Source organism: Apteryx mantelli, chromosome 27, assembly GCF_036417845.1.
Source record: "Apteryx mantelli isolate bAptMan1 chromosome 27, bAptMan1.hap1, whole genome shotgun sequence".
Classification (NCBI taxonomy): Eukaryota; Metazoa; Chordata; class Aves; order Apterygiformes; family Apterygidae; genus Apteryx; species Apteryx mantelli.
Window position 1 is genome coordinate 1413929 of NC_090004.1, and position 21716 is coordinate 1435644.

Genomic DNA, 21716 nt, shown 5'->3' on the forward strand with positions numbered 1-21716 from the left:
GCGCTGCCTCCTAGAGCTCCGGACTTTGGGCTGCTTTGCGCTCTCCGCCGCCGCCTCTGCACCTCGAGGATCCGGGCGCACGGACCGGCGTCCCCCCTCCCCGCCCCCCTTCCCTCCTCTTCCCCTTCACCCCCCACCCCCCCGCCTGCCTCGGAGCCCTTCCTCACACTCCTCTCCCTCTGTTTTTGGGTGGAAATCGACAGTAACTCCGGGGGGGGCGGGGAGGGGGGGAGGACCATGGAAGAAAAGCTCCAGGCGCATCAGGTAGAGATCGACCCGGATTTTGAACCCCAGAGCCGGCCCCGGTCGTGCACCTGGCCTCTCCCCCACCCCGACTTCCCGGCGGAGGAGGAGGATGGGGGCGCGGCGGGCGGCCCCCCGGCGCTGGCGGCCGGCGGCGCGGAGGGCGCCGAGAACGCGGCGGCCCCGGCGGAGCGCAGAGCCGCCGCGGCGCTGCCGCCGCCCGGCGCCGATGTTGGACAGCTCCGCAAGGCCAAGACCTCGCGCAGGAACGCCTGGGGCAACCTCTCCTACGCCGACCTCATCACCAAAGCCATCGAGAGCTCCCCGGAGAAGCGGCTCACCCTCTCGCAGATCTACGACTGGATGGTCCGATACGTCCCCTACTTTAAGGATAAAGGAGACAGCAACAGCTCCGCCGGCTGGAAGGTACCTGCCCCCCTGTCCCTGCCCCGGCCCCGTCGCGCAACTTTCCCCCGCTCCCGGAGGCGCCCCGCGGGCTGCCCGTGCCCCCGGTGGCTTCCCCGCGCTGCAGCCCTCGCGGGGCGTTTCGGGGTGGTGGGCGAGCTGGGACCCCCTGCTTTCCTCGCGGCTGGGGGAAAGGGAGCCGGTCAAGTTTTGGGGACAGGTGCGGTGCTGCGTTGTGCGGGCGAGCGGGGGGGTGAGCTTGGCCCCGATTCACCTGCTCGCGCCACCGCTGGGGCTGCGCTCCGGCTCAGCGGCGTGCCGGTCCCCGGAGCCCCGTGCCCGGATCCTCCCCAGGGTGAGGGGGATCGCGCCTCCCACTCTGCCGGCAGCGCTGGCGGGCTGGGTAGTGGGGACTGCGTGGAGAGGGTGGCTGTGGCTGCCTCTCCTTCTGGCATGTGAGCACCAGAGCATTATGAATGACAATCCTGCTGCCACGGCTCTGCCCGTCCGTGTATGCGGGAAGCCCTGCCAGCAGCACAGTGTGGGTACCCCGAGCTGTCCCAGGCGTCGGGGCTTGGGAGTCCCGGTGCCGTGCCTGGGAAGACAGCTGGAGGAAGGGCTTTCCCCAAACAGGTGGCTCGTGGCTGGCATCTGCACAGTTGTGCTCTGCGTCTCTCTGTCCCAGCTTTGAAGGCTCTTTCCCTGCCCCAGCCTTCCCTGGCGCTGCGTCCCCCTTCCTGGGGGCACATACATAGCCTGCTTGGCTCCACATTCAGTTTTCCCAGCTCTGCTCCAGGCTGGTGCTGTTGGTTTGTTAGAGATCCCTGGTAGCAGCGATAATTGCCCCTCTTGCTTGGCTTGTACTGGGGCTGTGTTACACCGACCCTCCTGGAGATGGGAGAGAGCAGGGAGGCCACCCGGAGCTGAGCCGGGCTTGGACCGTGCTGGCCGCAGTGAGCCCTTACCTCTCTAACTGGCACTTACTCGGCTCCCAGTAGCGACACTAGGAAGGGGGAGAGATTGCCTTGTGTCCAGATGGTGTCAGTAAAAAGGAGACGGTTTCTCTTAAGCCCTCCCCTAAGCCCTGTCACCTCCAGTGTGATTAGCGTGTGTAACGAGGCTTGTGGCCTCTAATAGTGGCCTGCTGTGATGGACGGGCCGACCTCTGTCCTGGCACGGTGTTTCCTGGTCTCCCTCACAGTCAGTCCAATCTGGCCTGCTCAGGGTCCTTGTCTGGTTGTACACGGGGCTGCCCTGGCTCCCCATTATGTCCCCAGTGCTCCTGGGGGAGGAAGGGACACTGGTCTCTCCGTCTGTCTGCCTGTGGCACCTGTGGCTGGGGTTGTAGGAGCTGGTATTGCAGGTGGTTGTGTGGAGGTTGGGCATTCTCTCTGCAGAGAGATAAGTGACTTGCCCTGGATTGTACTGGGTGGGCAGGAAGGGAGCTGGTGGCACTGGAGTCCCTCTGCAGTGATTTCCTCACTCTGGAGCGCGGGGAGTGTCAAGACCTGTGGAGAAGGCAGGGATAAGGCAGCTGATGTGGGGGTCAGTCAGACCTTCACCTCTGGAGAGACCTGTATGGCCTTGGGCATGTGCTGCAGGAGAAGGGTCTCCCCAAGGCTCATGCCCTTCGGTGACTGCTTGTGAGGCACACTGATGGAGTTGGGGGGGATGCGAAGTGGGCTCTGGGGGCACAGGTACGCAGCAGAGATGTTTGTCAGGGCTCTGGACTGGTGGCCAGGAGCACTGGGGTGCCTTCGGGTGAGGAGCGAAGGGATTCCCTGGCAATCCCATGCCCAGCTCTCTGCCGTATGGTGTCACTGGGGTTGCGGAGTGCTTGGGGATCTCCTGTGCTGGGTGTCCCCGGAGGGCAGCCTGGGGGAACAAGGGCAAGGGGACAGTGCTGTGAGCAGCAGCAAGTTTGCGCACCGAGCTCTAGCTGGGAAGAAGCAGGGATGGGTGAGTTTATGCTTTTCATGGTATGCTGGCACCGACCTGGCACATGGGAGAGACCAACAAAGCTTTTCTCCCAGGTGGTAAGATCCCTGGCCCAGGGCAGCACAGGCTGGCAGCTGGGTTGGGAGGCTGGCACAAACGTGACATCCTTATCACATGTGAGTGCCAGGGTTTGAGCCTCCAGTGGTTTGCAGGGTGGAGGAGTGACTGGTGTCCTCTGGGAATATGAGGGCTGTGGTGGGGACACTTGGCAAAGCATGTGTGTATATATATATATATGTGTACATGTATGTGCAAGGTGGCACAGGCTTCCCACTCTACACACACCAGCAAGGGCAGTGACTTTTGGCCTTCGGGCAAGGACAGACTTTGAAGCTAGCTTTGCCTTCCTGGATCAGTCCTTGGAAGTGGTGACCCTCAAGGGCTTCCCTTCTGGAAAGCAGGAATGACCATACCCGGTTTGGCCCATCACCTGGGTATCCCCTACCTCGGCTCTCTGCCACCAGGGACTGCCAGCTCCCGAGCCAACACCCTCTCACACTGGAGCCTCCACCAGGGAGCGTGTGGGAGCAATACAGGTTCTTCAGCTCTGTCCCTTGCCCCCCACGCCATTCCTGAGTGTCCCTTGTTCCTTGGGGTAGGGGTGGTGTCTGGCATGTGTCTGCACAGCACTGAGTACCTGCACTGCCCGATGTGCACTTTAATACCAACGGAGCTGCATGGAGTACTGCAGTTTTCATGACGGGGCGACGTTAAAGGAGGTGGGACGTAGGAAGGGTACAACACCAGGGGATGTGCGGGCAAGCTGGGAAGGTGAAACAGGGGTGGCACCTCTCTGCAGAGCACCATGACGTTGTCAGGGCAAGGAGGTGGCGACACCTGTGGGGCCATGGAGAGGCTGGAGGCATGGGGAGACCAGGGTCATGGCCTGCTTCATGGTGTGTAGTGTATGCAGGCCAGAGGAAAGGCTCAAGGTCCAAATGCTGTTGGGCACAAAGGGTTATTTGCACAGGCAGCTTGCTCAGACAGGTTCATCTGGATGCACTCACCAATGATGGAGGCTCTGCAGGATGGCGATGTGATGCTCCCTGTCTCCCTGGCCCTTCTCGAGGAGCCCTGTTTCTGGAACGGAGTGGCTCTGGTGGTGGCCCTGCCTCCCAGGGCTGTGAGCATGTAGCTCCACTGCGCAGACTGGCATTGCTGCAGCAGGTAACAACTTGTTCCCTGCAGCCTCCTTTGTGGTGCCATTCGGACCGTGTCTGAACCCTCCCACCCCAGCACAGTGGTTGGCCAGCATGGGCCCATGCGTGGAGCCGTGGAGCTAATGGGAGGGCTGCGGGCTGCGCTCTTCCCAGGCACTGACGGCTGCTGTGGGTGCCTGATCCCCGTCTGGGCTTGCAGTGTGAGGACTGGTGGCAGCCCAGGGGCAGGAAGCAGTGTGCAGAGCCCCCCCTTTGCTTAACTGATCTCGCTGCTGCTGGCTGGGGACTTGCATGTCAGGGGATAAACACCACACAGTCTTCTCCTGCCCAGCCAGGACTGGCACAGCCACAGGGCTGTGGCCAGCTCCTCCTTGCCGAAACTGGCTTCCTCCCTGGTCACTAGCATGCGTCCGAAGCATGGGGACAGCAAGGACAGCTCTGCTTCACCTCTCCCCCTCCACAGCTCTGTGTCCCTCCTGGCTGTCCCCTCCCTCCAGCTGTCCCCCTGTCCTGGACTGCACAGGGGTGCCCCCGTTGCGTCCCCTCCCTGGCGGGAGCTCCGCTCCTGGCACAGGGCAGGCTGGCAACTCCACTTCTTGGCAATGTGGTGCTGCGGTAGCACCTGGAGCGCTGGGCAGTCAATTTTGTAGTAACGAGCTGTTTGCAGCTTAAAGAGCCCCTGGAGATCCCACGTCCCTCCTGCCCCAGGCCTGGGAGAAGCATCATGGATTTAAAGTGTTTCATTACCGAGCACAGCAGTGTCGGAGGGTGGTCTCGGGTAATGGGCTGTTCCTTTAATTAGCTCCTTCGAAGCATCCCCATGCTGGGGAGAGCAGGACTGGCGCAGGTTTGAGAGTCAGGCTGGGGGCACGGCTTCCTCCATGAGGAGGTGGCCGAGACCACGCTGCCAGGCACTGCTGGAGCTGCGTCTCCCGGCTGGCTCTAACCAGTAGGCAAGACTTTTCCATATCCAGGTGCCCTGCTCAAACGTCAGGGCTGGAGCTCACAGCAGGACCCTGAAGGTCCTGACTGCATCTAACCAAGGATCAGCCCACAGGGTTGCTGTGCCTGTGCCCAGCAGAGGCATGTCTGATGGTGACCTGTTCATCAGGGACTTAGTCCCCTAGGCTGGGGATTTGCCTTATGGAGAGGGAAAGGATGCCAGCGTGGCATGTATTTTGGGGTCAGGCCTCTCTTTCCCCACTGAGATGTGGGTTGCATTATGCTGCTTTTCAGAGAGGTAAACTGAGGCACAGCTTTTAAACAGCCTGGCCATAGTCAGCACTAGGACCAGGATCCAGCAGTCTTGTTTAATAGGTGGGGATTGCTCTGACCAGGAGGCATGCTGCTTCCCCAGTGCCTCCTGGAGGTGCGCAGGGCAGCTCTGGGATAAGCGTGGGGTGGCTTCTTGGGGCTCTCCGTGCCGCAGCGGGCTGGGCTGGTGCATTGGGCACGTGCACCGGGAGCTGCTGCTGTTTCCCAATGCAGGGCAGCAGGCGCCCGTGACTGACAGTTCTGCTTAATTAGGGAGTTGTTATTTTATCAGTTCCAAAGCGCTTGAAGTTTTCTGCTCCAGCTCACGCTTTCCACTTGTTAATGGGAAACCAACACCCTCCGTCAAAAAGGCAGCAGCACCGATGCATTTTAAAGGTTCTGCTTGCTCCGGTTTGACATCCAAAATATAACAATCAAGCAATCAGCTGGTGGATGCCTGTTTGATGTGGCTCTGACAGTGCTGAAAACCTTAATTTTCCAGCCCTCCCCTACACCTCCTCCTCCTTTATTTTGCTGGATACACATCATGATGGGCTGCTCCCGAAGCGGCAGGCAGGGTGGCTGCGGGAACCCGGGCTCTGCCAGGCCACGGGCGCCTGGGAGCGCCGTGCACTCGGGCCGAGGGCTGTCACACGACGACCCCGCGATTGGCAGCTTCCCTGTTGCAGGGCAGAATGGAAACAAATGATGCCCTGTTTGTTTCTGCAGCAGGGAGAAAAAGGGGCCCAAAGGGGTGTTTGGATGGGAGCAGGGAGAAAAAGGAGCTGAAAGGGGTGTTTGGGTGGGAGCATGGCCTGCACACCCTGCTCTGTCCCCTGGCAGGCTCTGTCCGGGACCGGTGCATAAGGAAGGACTTCACCTCCCTGTTCTGCGTGGAGATCCCCAAGATATGACCCCATCCCACTATTAGCAAAGGGAGGTAGAGCTGCAATCCTGGCCCGGAACACAGCTGTGCCAGGTGCTGTGCAAACACGGCAAAAATATCCTTTGGGGGAGCTGGGCCAGGACTCCGCCTGGCTCTTTCGCTGCCAGTTGATGCCAAGCCCCTGCATTTCACCTCTTAGATCTGGGCTAGCGCATCTGCATGGGACATCGCCCTATGTGGCTAAACAGGCTTGAAACCAGGGCATGAGATAAGTGGGGGGGACTTTCCCCTTGGGGAGGGCAGCCGGGTGCTGGGGAGGGAACAGGCTGTGCCCCGGGCGGGCAGGAGAGCGGTGAAGGGGGAAGCGATGGGGAGGACGGGGGTGAGATGGCGTGGCAGGGGCACAGCGGGCTGGCTCCCGTTTGCCCCGGGACTTGGAGCCCGTCCCCGGCTGGAGGGAGCACTGCTGCGCGGTGGCTGCTGCGGTGGGGCCTGGCGGAGCATCCCTGTCCTCTCCATATACGGAGATCTTCCAGCGGCGGAGAGCTCGGTGCTCCCGGAGAGCCCGGCGCTTCCGGCCAGGAACAGGAGCAGGCGAGGGGCGCCGGGGCTGGCCTGCTCCGTATCTCTGGGAGGGGAGCCGCTCGCTCCGCCGCACCCTGATGCGTCGGCCCTGGGGAAGCCCTTCCGCTTCATCCCGCGAACGAACGGCTCCGGAGAAGCCGCCCTGGCCCCGAGTGCAACGCTGCTGGGTCACTGGGGAGCCCCGACCTGCTCCCGCGGGACGTGGGGTCTCGATGCAGCCTGGGGTTCCCGCCGGATGCGTTGTACCTGTGCCCGCTGAGGCCGTTTGCTGCCGGGTCTGGGCACCGAGGCCCCATCCCTGGGCTTTCCCCGGCTCTGTGCGTGGCGGTGGTGCCGGCAGAGGGACGGGCTGTGCCCGCTGTGCAACGCGCTCCAGTGCTGCTCGCAGCGCTCGGTGAGGCAGGCGCTCAGGGCAGGGCCCGCAAGGGATCCCCCAGGCTGCTCTCCTCCTTCCTGCCTCATTTTTCTCTCTTTTTTCGGAGGTTTTCATCTTCCTTTTCTTCTTCCCCCCCCCCCCCCCCTTCTCTTCTGGAATTGCTTTTCATGCAGCGCTAACTGCTGAAGTAACACAAACCTGCTAAATGGTCCGGCTTTATGATAGCATAAAAATGATACTACAGCAGTGAGTGGGGCTTTATTAAACCCAAGGGAAAGGCTCCAAATGAACAGCTTGCTCTGCTCTTAGCTCTCCCCCCCCCTTTATTTTTAATAACCACTGGAATATAAACTACAGTTAAGATTCTGCGGACTAGAAGAGCACTTGGAGGCTGTCACTTGCTGTCTCGGTGTGTCCCTGCCGCTGTGCGTGTGTGCCCGTGTGAGTGCATGTGTGTGTGCGCATCCCTCCCTCCCTCTCGCTCTCTGCAGCCCAATGCTGTGATGCGAGTGCCAGATTCCCGGGCTGGGGAATGGATTTCCTGGTGTTTGGATTTGTACTGAAAAAGCCTTGTAAATATTTTGCACGGACTCCAGTGCTCTGGTGGATCAGGCCAGGCTCGACATAGGAGCAGCCTGAAGCTCTTGGAGCCCTGGGAATTCCTTGGCCCAGATCTCTTTGGCGATGGGATCCTCGCTGGGATGCTCCCGGCTGGGAATGACTGTCGTGCTTGGGAGCCTGGCAGCATGTGGTCGCCAGTGATTTCAGGGCAGGGTTTTATGCCTGGCTCCTGATTTTGCCATGCTCTCAGGGAGGCAGCGAGCAGGAAAGGGCCGAATCTCCCCTCCTTCCTTCCCTCCGCCTCGTGCAGCCGAGCTACAAACCTTGGGAGCGTCACAGGCTGCACTTGCTTCTCCACCCATGCGGGGCTTGGCAGGCGTGACTGAGGCCGGACTTGCAACGGCTCCTTCTCGTAGCAGGGCTGGTGCCGGGGCACCGCTGCCTGTGCCCTCCGGGCCTTGGCCGAGGGAGAAGTTTCCTCAGTAAGACGCGGAGGACACGGGAGAACAGACCTGGGGGCGACAGGATGCAGAGGAGAAACCTGCTAGCGGACGGCTGGAGCTGGGATGAGCAGAGGGGACCATGGTGCAGCGGGGACGGAGGCCAGAGCAGGGCCTTTGCACTGGACCCCTGGCTCTGACCAGCTGCTGATGCTCCGAGGGAGCGAGGCTCTTTTGGGCTCTCGGTTTGGTGAAAACCCTGGGGACTGTTGTGGTTGATTGCCCGTAGGAAAGCTCACAGGCGGTGACCGAGGTGTGTGGAGGCAAGGGCAGGGCCAGCGTGTTTCTGTTGCCTCGATGCAGCTTTTGGGCCCATCCAGGGAGCGGGTGGAGGGCTCTGCCCAGGGCTCTCCGGGTACCACAGCCCCGGGGTTGCCCCTTTTCCCTGTGCTCCCTCCTTATCCTCAACCCTCGCATGGGGCTGTTTGGAGGCATGATTTGGCCCCCGGCCCCAGACTGACCCCGCCACCCCAGAGTCTTCTGTCCTGAGCCCTTGCATCTCTTGCATTTGCCCTTGGGTCTCCTGCGGGCAACCCCCTGGCCGTGGATAAGCTGGAGAGCCAGGCAGGGCTCTGCGTGGGGTCTCTCCCTGCCCTCCTACCCCCGGCTGTGCCCCTTTCCCTGCCGTCCGGCCTGCAGGGAGGTGCCCAGGCAGCTGCTTTTCCTCCTTCCCTCCCTGGACCCATTGACGGGGGCTCTCCAGTCCCCGATCGCATTACTTTTAATTAGCCAGACACTTCACGTCCGCTCCTCTCTCCTGCTGAAGGTGCCTGATTAGTGCCGAGGTGAAAGGCACTTTAGGTTACGGAAGGACACTTGGAATGGCTTGCCTGTCTGCTGCTGAAGCTCATTTTGGACAGCATCTGTTCATTATTATGTGTTGTCTTGGCGGCGCGCCAGCAAGGAGAACTGAAAGCACGGCACAAAGATTGCTTTCACCCGCCGGAGGAGGAGGCAGCCCGCGCTGGGAGGGGGGCACAGCCGGAGCGCCGCGGCACCCAGCTGCCGGCGCGGGAGCGGGGACCCCGGGCGCCCCCTTCTCTCCCAGCGGGGATGCCGAGCCCCAGAGCCGGGGCAGCCTTCGCCGTCCCCTGCTCCGTCTTGGCCGCGGGGCGTCCTGTCCCCCAGGCCTGGTGCGGGCTCAGGGGAAGGCCGCCCCGGAGCGGCACGGCCGGGATGAGATGTCGGCGATCGCTCGTGATGGGGTGGTCTGCGCAGCCCTTTTTCCAAGGGCAGCGTGTCTTTCCCTGGCCCAGCACCCAGCTACCAGCCAGGCCCCCCAGGCAGTGCCCGGGGGCTGCGTGCCATGCGGGTGCTGGGTGGGATCCTCCCCAGCGCGGCAGCCGGAGGGCTCCGGGGGTGCTGCCCGCTGGCCCTCCGGGCACGGGTACCAGGGGTTACCGCCCATCTCCGCAGCCGGCTGCCTCCGGCACTTTGTTCCCGCAGATGTAGCAGAGACGGAGCCTGGCTTGCTGCTCCCCCGGGGCCTGCGTGACATGGAGGAGGTTTCCCAGGCAGCGCCGGGTGCTGCCGGCCTGGGCACGCAAGGGGGGGATGGCAGGACAGGCACACTCACGGCGGCTCTGCCGGCCGTGCTCCCTGGTGCGGAGCAGTCCTCGCCTCCGCCTGCCCAGGGGCCGCGGGACTGGGCAGAGCATCGCCGGGGCGCGAGGTCCGATGCCGCAGGGAGCGGAGGTGCTGACCTTGGCATCTGAGCGCGCCTCGCGGGGCCCCGCTCTGCCGCCACGTCCCTCCTCTGCCAGGTGCCCCCGTACCTTTCCCGGCAACGTGGGCACTGGGGACTCAGCCTAGATCAGGTCATAGCACGTGCGAATGTGCAGACCAGCACACCCGGTCCAGTCGTGCGTTCATACAGCACCGTGCACGCACGTGGCTGCCACGGCACTGTCTGCCCTGTGCGCAGGGACTTGTGTCCCTTCTTAATTTGCACGTGTGGACTTGCATTTGTATGCGTGTGCATCGAGGGCACCAGGGTGCCGTCGGTGCACACACTGCACGGTCGTGCTCTGTGCTAACACGTTGTCCCTCAGCGGTGTGCAGACGCATGCACAGAGCTCGTCACGTGTTGGCATTTGCACTGGTGCGTGCACACGTGCACTCACACTCGCACGCTGCATTCAGATGTGCGCACCCCAGTGCAAAGCCAGACCGGGGAAAGGCTGTGGGACGGCAGCCGCTCGCCTTCCCTTAAACTCAGACCAGGCTGGACTCATCCTGCTCCCCGGCCTTCCTCAAAGCAGTGGGGCTGGCAGGGAGAGTCCCGGCGTTGGCGGGGGGCCGGGGAGGGAAGAAGGGGCCTTTCTGCAGAGCGGCGGGTATCAAAGGGGCTGCAGCGCTCGGGTGCTTTTGAAGACGTGGCCGTGGCTTGGCGCGCGGGGGGAGCCCCAGCCGAGGAGCCCAGCAGACACCTTTGATTTGCTGGGGGAAAAAAAAAAAAGGAAAAAAAAAAAAGAAAAAAAAATGCGAGGGTTGTTAGAAGCCGCCTGCCACCTGGCGCGGTGCCAGCCCGGGGACGCTCCGACGCAGACATGCCAAGCTGTAATTGCAGACAGACTCATTTCAAGAGACGAGACGGTTATTTTTAACTCGCGCTAAGGTAATGCACTGATCTCCAGCCTGTTGGTTCAAAAGTTCACGCACCCCCTCCCTCCCCACCGCCAGCAGCTCGCCCACCCCAAACCGGTGCCCCCGGCGGCGCAGCCTGGCTCCAGGCGCCTTCCCGGGAAGCCCCCGGCCCGCAACCCGCGGCCAGGCGGCCTCGTCCTCTTCAGAGCCGCCTTTGTTGCCTCCCGGGAGCCTGGCGCCTCGCGCACGGGGAGGGGAGGCCGCGGCGGCGGTGGGGGCCGCGCCGGCCCCAGGGTGCAGCGGCGACGGACGCTTGCGGGGCCGTCGCCAGCCTCGGCGCGGCTGAGCTCCCCGCGGGGACGGCGGTGGCAGTGGCACTGGGGACCGGCGCCGGGAGGCCCGGAGAGCCCCGGCTTCGCCCGCGGGGTGTGGAGCCCCGCGAGGCTCTGCGGGAGATGGGGAGCGTCTCGGTTCGGTCCCGCGGCTCGGCGCCCCTCGCCTCCCGCGCGCTGCAGAAGGTCCCCTGCCCCAGGTGGCCCGGATCCCGCTCGGTGCCAAGAGGGATGCCTTGGGGTGCTGGGAGTGCTGGGGTGGCGCTTCTCACCCTCCGAGGTCCCCGCGTGCTTTCCCGTCACCCTTGCGCAGGTGGCCACGCTGCCCGGGGCACCCGGGTTTCTCCTGCAGCAGCTGGCTGGAGCGGAGGGTGGCGTGGAGATGGGGGCGCCCTGCCCCATCCCTGGCCCCTGCGGAGGGTTTCACCCCGCAACCCTCCTCCGTCTCGCAGGGCATCCCCGCGGCTGAGGGCCACGCCAGTCCGCCTGGGAGCCAGCGTAGGGCCTGGATCTCCGAGCCGCCCGTCTGGCGGGACCGGCTGCCAAACCGAATGCTCCAGTGCTGCTTGTGGGCTCCCACCAAGGACCGTGCGTGGTGGCGGGGAAAACACCGTGGCCCCGGCTGCAGCAAGGGGCAGAGCCCAGCGGCCACGTGCAGCTCCCCCGAGCACGCTGCCCACCACCGTGGCCCCAGCGCTGGGTGTGCTTGCACCCCTGGGAGCTGCCACACGCCCTGGCAGTTCAGGGCCCCGGCATGGGATATTCCCACTCCTTTTGCATCAAAACATATTGCGGATTGCTGGGAGGGGATAGGTGCCTGCTGCTCCCGGGGTAACACCTTTGCGCCCCTCCGATGGGGAGAGACACTGTGAAAGGCAGCGCTGGTGGCTGGGTGGGACCCAGGCGGTGCCAAGTGCCCGAGCGGGAGCACGAGGCTCTGCCAAGCCTGGCACTTGCTCCAAGAGCCTCTGACAAAACCATCTGAAGTGAAAGCGGAGCAGAAGTGCTTTTTTGCACGTTAGATTTAGACCTGTAATAGCTTTAATTAATCCTTTGCCCCCTGTTGGCCTCCCCCGTGAGGATCGCAGACGCTAGGAAATGGAAGGAGTGAAGCCTCGTGGTGTTCCTGAGCAGTAGCAGAGTGTCTGTCCGTCTGTCCCCAGATGCCCTCTCTCTCTCCTAGCCCCGGTTTGTGTCGTCAGCAGTTTGCGAGCTGTCCAGGAACTCCCCGTGTGGCTGAGAGGTCTTTTCTCTGTGGCTGTCGCATGGCTGTGATGATGCAGGTATCATCGCTGCTACCTGGAAAGATGCTGGTTGTTTGCTCCTCCCCAACCCCCATATCCGCTTGTGGTTGTAGTAGTTGTTTGGCATCTCCCTCTGCTCTCCCTTCCTGCCCGGTAGCATATGTGTAACTGGTGTAGCTGCTTTTGGGGTTTCGACAGGAGCGTGGAGGGTTGTGGTCCACACGGACCCAACAGTGACAGTGCAGGCGCGAATGGAGGTGAGACCTGGTGGACTAGGGATGCAAAACACAACTCCCAGGGAGCTGCCGCAGTTTTTATGAAGTTTTGCTGCTCGCCCTGGCTCTTGGCTGGCCCACGTGGCTGTGCATAGTCTGCTGGCGCCGATAAATCAGAAGGAATAGCTAGGATGCGTCAGTGGTGAATTGTGGGCCATTATCTGTAATGAGTTCAACTAGGACGGCACGGTGCGAACCGCGGGAGGAGTGGTGTGGGGAGCCTGGGATTATTTCCGGACGGTGACCCCAGCAAAGTGCGGGGCTCCTAGATCAGCAGGGCGGCCCGGGCTCTGCTGGGGGCTGGTGGGGGGATTGCACATTTAAATACTTTTATGCGTTGCGCAGACCTGCACGATGAGGAGGGTTTTCCATAATCCTGGTTTTCACATCCCCCTCTGAACACTGGGAAAGGGGAGCGGAGTGGGACCCGTGTTGTGTGGGTCCCACAGGCCATGTCAGAGCATCCGCCGATGTCTGCGGGAGCTGGCGTTGCTCGGGTGGCTGCTGAGGACACAAGCCGCTCGGCGTCCCTTGCATGGGGCTGCGCAGAAGAGCACCGCGTGCGGCGGCTGCTCCCCGCTGCGTTCAGCGGCGTGAGATTGCAAGCCCCCACCGCGATCCCCAGAGCCGCCTGGGGATCAAGAAGGGAGAATCTCTCCCCTCCCCGCCTGCCCCATTGAGTAGGGCTGTAATGTAGGAGACGTGTCCCCCTCTGCGGCTCCATCCCTGGGCACCATCTGCTCCCGGGAGCTGCGGAGAGGACGCAGCACGTCCCCTGCTCCAAACTGTCTTGCTGAAGGGCTTCGGCAGCTAGGACACCTGCTGTCACCTCCTGCTTGGATCTAACCATCCGGCAGCCTGGCCCCTTGCTCCCGCCATGCCCAAGGTGGAGGGCGCAGGCGGAGATGCAAGGAGGGAATTAACAAGCTTGTTGTGGAGCGACAGGCTCATAAATTCCACGAGGTTTTTTGAGACTGTCAAACCTATGTCTGTCCCAGGGATGTAAGACAGCATTTTATTGCTGCCGGCTTGATGGTTGTTCCCTTCTCCTCTGCTGCTGTGATTTATCTCTGCACTTTGCGCTGATTGGATTAGAAGTTTAAATGCTAAGGGTGCATAACAATATATTTTTCTTATTAATATTAAAAAATCATTATTGGATTTTTTATAGTTCTGTTTTGAATTGAATCCCCTTGCTTGATTTATTCGCTCTCCCAGAGTAGAATTTAATGCTAATAGGAACAATCATTGCTTTGTTTTGAATCTTTGACTGTTTGGAAAACTTTCCCTGCAAAGGGAAATTACAGCATTATTAAGAGTCCATTAAAAGAGGGTTTGCCCATTCCTGGCTATTACCTGCAAGCCGGAGAGAAAACAAAAAAGCAAAGACAAAGAGTCTGTTTTGCAGCGCTCTCTGCTTACACCCTTCCCTAGGTGTAACATAATTATTATGCCAATTATTATAATCAGCTCTATTATGTTGCAGGTATTAATTGCAGGTCCCATTGGTTAGATTTCTTGTGGGACGCCTGGCTGCAAACGTGTGTAAATCACGGCCGAGTGTGACTCTTCTGCGTTAACCTGTGCATGGGCAAAACGTGTGGGTTTGGCTGGCCGCGACGAAGGGAGATGCTGTGCGGGGAGCTGGGCTTGGTGCATGGGGACCGCCGTGGCCAGGCCTGGTGTGCGGGCGCCCGGCCCACCCCACGGGCCCCCGCGGCCCCACGGGACTTTGGATGGGTCCTGGCCAGGCGACGCTCTGCCTGCCAGTGCTGGCTGCTGGATCGCTCTTGCACGAGGGCTTGGACCCCTTACTTCCACAGCTTCTTTTCCAAGCTCTCTCTCTTCCCGTTGGATGCCATACTTTTAAGAGAAATTTGGGAAACAGAATGGCAGCCGCTGGCTGATGCCTTTGCACCACGGTCGCCCCCTTGCCCCACAGGAGCAGAGCCCGTGGGCAGCGTATCCCTGGGGCAGGGGGTGCCGGGCAGCAGGATGCAGGATGTTGGCTTTTAATCCAAGCGATGCCTTCAGCCCCGGCAGCGGCACCGTGGCTGAGCAGTCCTTCTGCCCGCACGATGAGTGGAGCCAGCCAGCCGGGCGCGCGAGTGGAGCCGGCGCGCAGCCCCAGGCATGGGCGAGAGCCCACGCTTGTCTGGTCTGCCCAGCTGCTGCTGGCAGCCCTCAGCCACCCCAGCTTGTGCCAGCCCCCGGGTCCCGCCACGTCCCCCCAGCAGAGCCGGGTGGTGGCAGGGCCCAGTGCCTCCGTCGCCGTCTGCACGATCCTCCCGGAGCCGGGGCAGAGAAAGGCCCGCGGCCGGATGGTTCCCCGTACAGCCGAAACATGGCCGTGGCGTTTCTTGAACGTGGCCGGCTTGTTCCCTTAACCCTGCCGGTCCCAGCAGAGCCGAGGGACCGTGTTCTTCCACGGCCGGGGGAACGGAGCCGGATCGCAGGGTGATCCTGCAGGGAGGCGATGCCAGGGGGAAACGGGGCACTGCGCCTTTCCCAGCACCGCTGAACAGCAGCGTGCGCTCCCTGCCTCCCATCTCCCTGGAGCGCTGCCTCCTCCCGGCCCTTTCCTGCCCACGGTCTCATTCCTGCACTGTCGCCGGGCCGCCGGCTCCGCCGCAGCCTCGCTGCCTGCCCCGCGGGGCTCTGGCGGGCGACGGGCAGGGCGGCGAGCGGGGTGCGGGGCGGGTGGGCAGGGGCACGGCGGGGACGGGGCTGCGCGTTCCCCGGCGCCGCTGGGGAGCTGGAGACGTGCCCGGGCTCCGCGTACGGCGCTGGGACAGGCGCAGCAGCGGCGGGGAGCTGAGGCACGCTTGGCACGCACCCGGGCTCGCTGGTGGAGAAAGCACAGCCTGCCTGGGCACGGCTAGGGCAGGCCTGGTCAGCTGCTGCCCAGAAAAGCACCGAGGCAGAGCAGGGAGGCTGCTCGACGGCTGCAGGGCTTGCGTGGGAGCGGTAGGAATGCCAGCTGGAGACACCCAGCCCAGCTGGCTCCGTGGCCCCGAACCGGAAACCCGCTCTCCCGGCTCCCGCGGCGGCCCGGCACTCCTATACCGGCATGCGCGTCGCTGCAGCCCTGCGCCGTGCCAGGCTGCGAACCCGCGTGCCAGGACTCTGCTTTCAGACCCCCAGCTGGCAATTGCGTTTTGTGAACCTGCAGCCTCCAACCTCCCCTGCACGTGCCATACCTGAACCCATGCACCCCGAACCCAACCTGTGCTTGCTGCACGCCCCGTACCTGGATCTTACAGCCCTCGTACCGCTACCCAGCCCACCCCACGCCTGGAGCTCCCCAGCCTAGAGCCCCTCGCTGCATCTCCGCTTCGGGCTGCTTCGTTGCTCTCGGCGCCTTGCCTGAGCCCTGCTGGCCCAGCGCGCCTCACCCCAGCGCACGGCCGGAGGGGACGGCTGGGGGGCCCGGAGGACCTGCTTGGGAAGCTGCGGTGCTGCGGCAGGGCCCTGGGAGCTGCCGGCGGCGGTGGCTTCGCGGAGGCAGCCCCCCTCCCTGCTGTCTGCCCAGACGCGGCTTCCCAGGGGTCCTGCGCGTATTTTTGTCTCGCGGTGTCTCCAGTGCTGGTGCTTGGGGACGCTGGTTAAGTAGTTGAGTTCTCTGCAGCTCTCCTGTCACGCAGCCCCTGCTCTGGCCCATCCGCGCTTTCCCGGCTCTCCTCCCCGCTGGGGCTGCTGGAGCTGGGAGAGGGGACATCCAGAAGGACCCGTGGCAGCAGGCAGGAGAGTGCTTTCGCGCACTGCACTGTGGGTTTCCCCAGAGCTACAGGGCTCATTGCTCTCTCCTTGGTGCTGTGTTGGGGTTGCTGGACCCTGATCTAAGCCAGCTGCTGATTAGGAGCTGCCCTAGGGGCTGCCTCTGCTCCCAGCTCCCAGCCCGCCGGGCTGTGCACCGAGCTGAGCATCGCGGCGAGGGGAGTCCAGCCCGGACTGCCAGGCCCGCAGTTAATTTGCAACTTGTCCTCTGTGAGAACTGCACTTTGGAGTCATGGCTTGGGCACCACCACCTGCCCTTTGATGGTATTCTCAGTTGGACCAGCTCCCCAGTACACCCCGGGCGCTGGGAAGCTCCATCTTTCGTGGCCCCTGTTTGTGGAGATGAAGCTTTCTGACAAGCCCCAGTGTGCTCAGCTCTGCCTCCCCCTTCCCTTCGTGCTGTGCGGGCCAGCTGGTTGCATGGTCTCACTGCAAAATACATTGCTAGTTTATCAGCCTAGGGGGTGAGCTCCTGCCACCCTCGCCTGCCCAGCACCCCGTGGCACACCAGCAGGAGTGGGGAATTGAGATGTGCCACCTAGGAATCTCCCAGCCTCCTGGTTCACAATCCCATCAGCAGCAAGGGGATGCTGGAGGCTAGCGCGGGGAAGGATGGAGAGCTGGACCCTATGCCAGCAGGCTGATGGGGTCAGGAGTGCTGCGGCAGGTTGGGGAGGCATTTTCCAGAGGGCTCCGCCATGCAGAGTCGGCTGCATGTTCTCCCAGGCCCTCTGTGCGTGGCTCAGATCTCACAGGGGGTGATTTAGGTGCAAATGGCTTCTTTTTTAAGTGCTCAAAGCCCTATGGCTGCAGTTATGTCTCTTCGCGACTTGTGCTGCAGTGCGCACCCCTCTCTGCTCAGCGCATCAGCTCAGCAAAGGGCTGGCTCGCTCCGCCATTGGCTCCTGAGCCCGTCTCCTCTCGGCTCTGGTTTGCGCACTGAGGGGTCTCGGAGTGCATTGCTGTCCTTTGGGAATGGCTCTTTGCTGGGGCAGGGATGGGGGTCCCCAACACACCTCTGCCTCTTGGCCCATGTTTGTGCGATCCATTATTGGAGAGCACAGGGATGCACTTGGCTGTGTGTGTGTGGCTGGAGGCTGGCAACTGCCAGCATTCCCACTCACCCTGCTTTCCCACGGCACGCTGCCATGCCTGCAAAATAGTTTTTCCACCACTGACAATGCTGTGGCAAATGCACACAGCAAAACAGAAGCCCTCAGTATAATGAGAAAATGCCAGACGGGTGCGTCAGATCCAGGGCTGCTCTAAGTTAACCCAGACACACGGTGTGGTCTGGCTACCCCCGGGAAGGAAATGAGGAGGTGCAGTCCCCAGACCCCTCTGGAGCTCTGGGATGGGCCCCTCCTCGCCGCAGCCTGGCAGCGGCACCCCCAGTGTGCGGCGCGGAGCGGATGCTCGCTCAGAGGTGGTCCAGCTCCCCTCCTGCACCCAGCTGCTGCTGGACCTGCCGCAGGGACAGCTCTGCAGCGGGCCCAGCCTGGCTGCATCCTGGCGCGTGTCCGTGCACACGTGTGACCCTCCCTGCGCTAATGGGTGATAGAGGCACTGTGGATGCACACCGTGCTCAGCCCTGGGACAGCTGCCGGAGACGAGGCACAGGCTTGAGGGACCCCCGCGTGACATCCCCAGCTAGCAGGCAGCGTGTCCTTAGGAGTCCTCCCACGAACAGTGACCATATGGCTGAGGTTTCCCAGCACCCAGTTCACGGCCAGGCAGCTCTGGAATCCCAGCAATAGGATCCGCTCGCCCTCCGCGTGCATTTCTTGGCTGACCCGCTCTTGTTTTTGCTGTATCCTGGAGCCCGAGCGCGCCAGCCAAGGAGCGGCTGTATGGGGAGGCTGCCTGCCAGGCCCCTGAGCCAGCTGCTAGGCTGCAGGATTTATGGCAACGACAGCCCCGCACGGGGTTAGCGATGGTGGCTGCAGGTTAGGCTTTGAGCGTGGGGCCTTGCGTGGAGGGAGGTGGGGGACAGCCTCTGCCTGGCCCCCAGGATGTGCAGTGGGATCCCGGCAGGCGCCTTTGGGTCCGCCAGCGGTGAGAGGCGGCTCCGGCTGGCTCCGTCCTCTCCAGAGCACGGCAGCAGCTCTGCCAAGCCCTGTGCCCCGTCACACTGCCCGTTCCTTGGAGGCAGGGACATGTTTTCACGCCCCTCTCCAGCTGGTTCATGTGGGGCTCGGAGGGGTGGCCCCTCTGCTGCACGCACTGGGCCAGGCCTGTTTGGGGCTTCTCAGAAGGGCGGAGAAAATTGAATTTTGTCACCCTGAGGAAGAGGTTCTGGGAAGCAGGGCTGGGAGCTGCTGGGCTGGGGAGTGCAGGGTGCATGGCTGAGATGTGGGGAACAGGACTGGGGGACAAGGAGCGTGGGGCTAAGGGATGTGGGGAATAGGGCTGGGGAACCTGGGTCCCAGGGCTGTGAGATGTGGGGTGCAGGGCTGGGAAGACTGGAGTGTGGGGCTGGGAGATTTGGGGTGCAGGACTGTGCGATGTGGGGTGCAAGGCTGGGAAGACTGGGGTGTGGGGCTGTGCGATGTGGGGTGCAGGGCTGGGAGGTGTGGGGTGCTGCGGCTGCCATGGGGAGGCGAGGGGGCACATGGGTCAGGACTCCCCAGCAGCGGGACCAGCCCCTGGCTCCCCAGTTTCACCAGCAGCCCCCCCACCTGCCACCCTTGGCACAGGCCAGCTTCTGGCCCTGGGCACCTCATGCATGTCCGGGGTGCAAACACTTGGGGGGTGAGTGCCGGGCAGGCACAGTGCCATGCTGGGATGGGTTCACCGGGTGCTAGGAAGGGTTTAAATCTCATGGGCTGGCGTGTGAGCAAGGCTCTGCTGCTGCTCCTCTGCAGGCAGTGCCATCGGCAAGGGAGGACCCGGTACCCAGCTCTGGAGGTCCGGGGCAGGAGCCTCCAGGGGTTTCCCCGGGCAGCAGAGGTGGGTAGGTCTGTGTCTCCAGCCGCTTGGCTGGAAGATGAAGTCTCCGTCGTGTAGGTGTCTGCAAACGTTAGTCCTTGCCTGTGGCCTCCCCAGCCAACACTCGCAGGTGGCTCCTCGGCGGGAGACCCAGGGGGAGCAGGACGCTCGGGTTCTCTTCCTGGCTCTGCCGTTTCCTCACTGGGGCACCCCGTGACGGCATGGCCTCAGGGAGATGGGACCGGCGATGCCTTCCATCCCCAAGTCCCGTCTCCCTGCCCCCAGCCCTTTCTGCAGCACGAATCCAGATCCTGTCTGCAGAGAGCGAGCAGAACCAGGGGGCTCCTATAATTATCATTATGCTCTGAATAATTCATAGCAGCATTACTCCGACAAAGCCTCTCCCTGCCTCAGCTCCCCGCCATGCCGCCTGGCAAACGTCGGCGGGGTCTGAGGTGATGCGAAGTGCGGGCCAGACCGGCTGTCCCTGTGGCCGGGACGGTGGGATGGGAACCGGTGCCGCAGCGCAGAGGGATGTCACCTGCCACCGGTGCCCACCGTGGCTGGGGTCGGGGTTGTTGGGCAGCAAGGGCAAGGCATGGAGGAGGGTGGAGGTGCTTGCTCTAGGGAGCATCTCCGTCCCAGCGAGGCCTCCAGTGTGGCTGTCCCCTCCACTGCTCCCCCGCACCACGTGCCTCAGTTTCCTCCTTGTCACGGTGCCAGTGATCCTGGCCCGGGGTGTGATGCTGGCGCGGTTCCCGGGGCGAGCAGGACCTGCGTCTGCTCAGCCCTCTGACAGCAAGTTGGTTATTTTGCTGCCTGGCTCAGGACACCCAGGCTTGACTTTGTGGTCTCTGCACAAGCGCTCAGCACTGCTGAGTCCTCGGGCCATTCCTGCAGGGCTGGATTTGCCCCAGGAAGGTCTTGGAGGGGGCCATCCTCTGGAAAGGGGTTTTAGTGGGTGCCAGGGACCAGCTGGGCGGGAAGGAAGCTCCTGGCACAGAGCACCTCCGAGGCTGAGAGCTGCGAGGGGTTAAAAGAAATAAAGCCGGTGTGAAACTTTTGGCTCTGGAGCTGCAGGCAGAAAGTGCATTTGTAGCCGCAAGTGGCCGCCTTGAAGACAATCCAGATCTGTCTGGGAGCCGTCTGCTGCTAAAACCCTTTGATCCACTTACTTCTCTCCAGGGAGCTCCCTGCAGCTCTGGTGCTAATGCCCCCATGGCGACAGGGGCTTAGCTGCCAGACGGATGCAGGAAAGACCCCCTCCCTCTGCCAGGGAGGAAAACGGCAGCAGAAAGAGAGTGAGGGAGAGAGGGGCTTTGAGACACAGAAATGATGCCACCAGGCTTAACCCTTGCAGTGCTGGATGTGGGATACTGTCTGGGGATGGGAAGCAAAATTGGAAATCTGGACGGTGCAGAGTATTTCCAGGCTGTGCAGCGACGTGAGCAGATCCAGGGAATCTGTGGAAGCAGACAGCCCTTTTGGGTGGCTGCCATGAGGCCAGGTCACAGGGAGATGGTCACAGGAAGGATTCGCATCCCTGATGGATCCCCAGACCCGCACGTCCTGGGGGGTCCCTGCTCTGTGCCTGACTGCCCCACCATGGGGACATGTGTAGGGCTTGGCGTGAGGACATGCCGCTCACCAGCCAGACCCTCCAGTGCTTTTGGCATCATGCGGGTCCGGAGCGGCTCTGCTCGGGCGAGCGTGTCCTTCTGCCTTCCTGCCAAGCCCCAGGAGCAGGACACAAGCCTCCCCGGCATGCAGCCCTCCTGGGGCTGGGAAGGCAGCGGTGGCATGTGCTGGCGTGGGGATGCTCTTGGGGGTGCAATTCATGCTCGTCTTTACCCTGCTGCGGCCGCACAGCCGGGATTTGTGAAGCAGGAGGACTGGCCTGGTGCTCAGCTGCAGCCAAGTGTTTGGGGGTTATCCGGTGTGTGTTCGTCCCCATTTCCAGTGTGAGTGGCACCATGGTGCCTGTGCCAGCCTTGCTGTGCCAAGCCGGTGGGCATGGGGGTAGCGGTGCTGGGATCAGTGAAGATTTGGGGTGTTGAGAGCTGGGTTCAGAGGCAGTTGGGCAATGTTTCCTGGTGGGAAATGTTTTCACAGAAAACCAGCAGATTTGGGTCAGCTGGCCCAGATAGTGAATTCAAACTGAGCTCTGCCAAATGGGCCAGCTAAAAAAGAAAAGTAGGAAAATCAGCAGTGCTGGACAGACAGGTCCCAGCTCCTGCAGGGTTAAATGAAATTTTGAGAATTTTGGTTCACAGAGATTACTTTGATTTTACCATAGGTAATTTTTAAAGACTTTGAAGCTGAAACTGGCTGCTCCGCTGGACCTCTTTCAATGGGTTTCAGTAGTGCAGGTGACTTGAAAGACACACTCAGCTTTCATCCTTGAGCAGGTTTCTTGTCTGCCCCTCTGCAGGGAGCAGAGAGGAGCTGTAAGGGCTGGGACAGCAGTAGCTTAGGGAGTGATGGAGCCCAGCATGGTGCTTAGCCACGTAGGGCAGACCTGGAAGAGATGTTAGTGTGGGTTATACCCTGCAGCCAGGTGTAACACACATGGACTAGTTGAGGACTGACCCATTGGCCATGGGTGT

General features: G+C 62.3%; 1 protein-coding gene across 1 annotated transcript in view; it reads left to right on the forward strand.

Moving 5' to 3' along the window:
• The first annotated feature begins 230 nt into the window (after positions 1–230).
• FOXO6 (forkhead box O6) overlaps positions 231–21716 on the forward strand; it is a 52868-nt gene continuing 31382 nt past the window's right edge. The window contains exon 1 of the mRNA XM_067311359.1: positions 231–669. Within this exon, the coding sequence (XP_067167460.1) occupies positions 238–669 (432 nt within the window). The 5' untranslated portion in view covers positions 231–237. The remainder of the gene's footprint in view (positions 670–21716) is intronic.